Below are 1090 nucleotides of genomic sequence, written 5' to 3' on the forward strand. Positions count from 1 at the left end.
AAGGAGAAATTACTTCTCTAGCTGTTGAGGAGTGCTAAAAGCTTCATACACATTAGCAGCAAAATCTTTCACTTGTTCCATCGTCAACAGATCCTAAGAAAGAAGGGAATATATTACAGATTGTAAAATATGTAGACAAACTGAATTCATGTCTGCAATCATGTACTGGATTGAGCTCCAAGTTTTAAGAACATTTGTCAATGCAAAAAGTAAAATCACTTCATGAAAAAAATATTTTTTCCATTAAAAATTCTAGGAGGCATTTATTAACCAGGTTTTTATATAAAGAATGGTTGAGTATTATTAGTAATTAAGCAAGAATGTTGTGAAAATAGAAGGCTAACTGAGCAAGACCTATATAAATGTTCAAAAGGAGAAGGGGTGGAATAAGGTGAAGGGGAAAATCACTAGGATGGCACAGATTGGGGGGGCGGCTGAAGGAACAGCAAAGATTCCTCTAGCGGGTTTTCAAAGGCAGTAAACTACATGGGAGGAGACGGCCCATCTTTCTCCTGTGGAGCAGCTGGTGGATTTGAACCACTTGTCTTTTGTTTGTCAGTGTAACTCCTTACCCACTAGGCCACGAGAGTTCTCTGTGCTATTAATAGTTATATTTTTTTAATTACTAAGCACTTTATTTCTCTACAGTTTTTGGTTTTCCTCATAATTTGAGGAACTAGATCATTAATCTTCTTCAAAGCACAACCTTATGTGTGCTGTTTACTGTACAACAGTAACACACCTAAATTCACCTTCCTCCTGCAATGTATCTGGACTCAAATGCAGCTAAGCATTGCTCGGCTTTGGTAGTGGATAGTATATTTGCAACCTCCTATATTTGCAATGACACATTAGTACTTTCATAAGGCATTCAACCACCTGTCCATGCAGATGTTTTTAAGAAACAGAGCAAATAACAGAGGAGAAAAAATGTAAATTTTTTGCGAGACAAACAGTGACAACCAAAAATACGATAGCTCTATGTTTTCTACTTACCTGAACAAAATGACTAGGCGTTTCACTGCACACTGAATGGATCTGTCCGTTTATTATCGGGATTATCTTGGCTAAAGGCAAGCTGACACTGGAG

The 1090-nt window shown here is 37.3% G+C and overlaps 1 protein-coding gene across 1 annotated transcript in view; it reads right to left on the minus strand.

Annotated features, from left to right (window-relative positions):
- Positions 1–9: 9 nt before the first annotated feature.
- The window catches only part of PEX3 (peroxisomal biogenesis factor 3), a 65510-nt gene continuing 64429 nt past the window's right edge, over positions 10–1090 (minus strand). Inside the window, exon 12 of the mRNA XM_006891664.1 lies at positions 10–95. Within this exon, the coding sequence (XP_006891726.1) occupies positions 10–95 (86 nt within the window). The remainder of the gene's footprint in view (positions 96–1090) is intronic.

This window comes from Elephantulus edwardii, unplaced genomic scaffold (genome assembly GCF_000299155.1).
Source record: "Elephantulus edwardii isolate Elephantulus edwardi_28Jun2011 unplaced genomic scaffold, EleEdw1.0 scaffold00102, whole genome shotgun sequence".
Taxonomy (NCBI): Eukaryota; Metazoa; Chordata; class Mammalia; order Macroscelidea; family Macroscelididae; genus Elephantulus; species Elephantulus edwardii.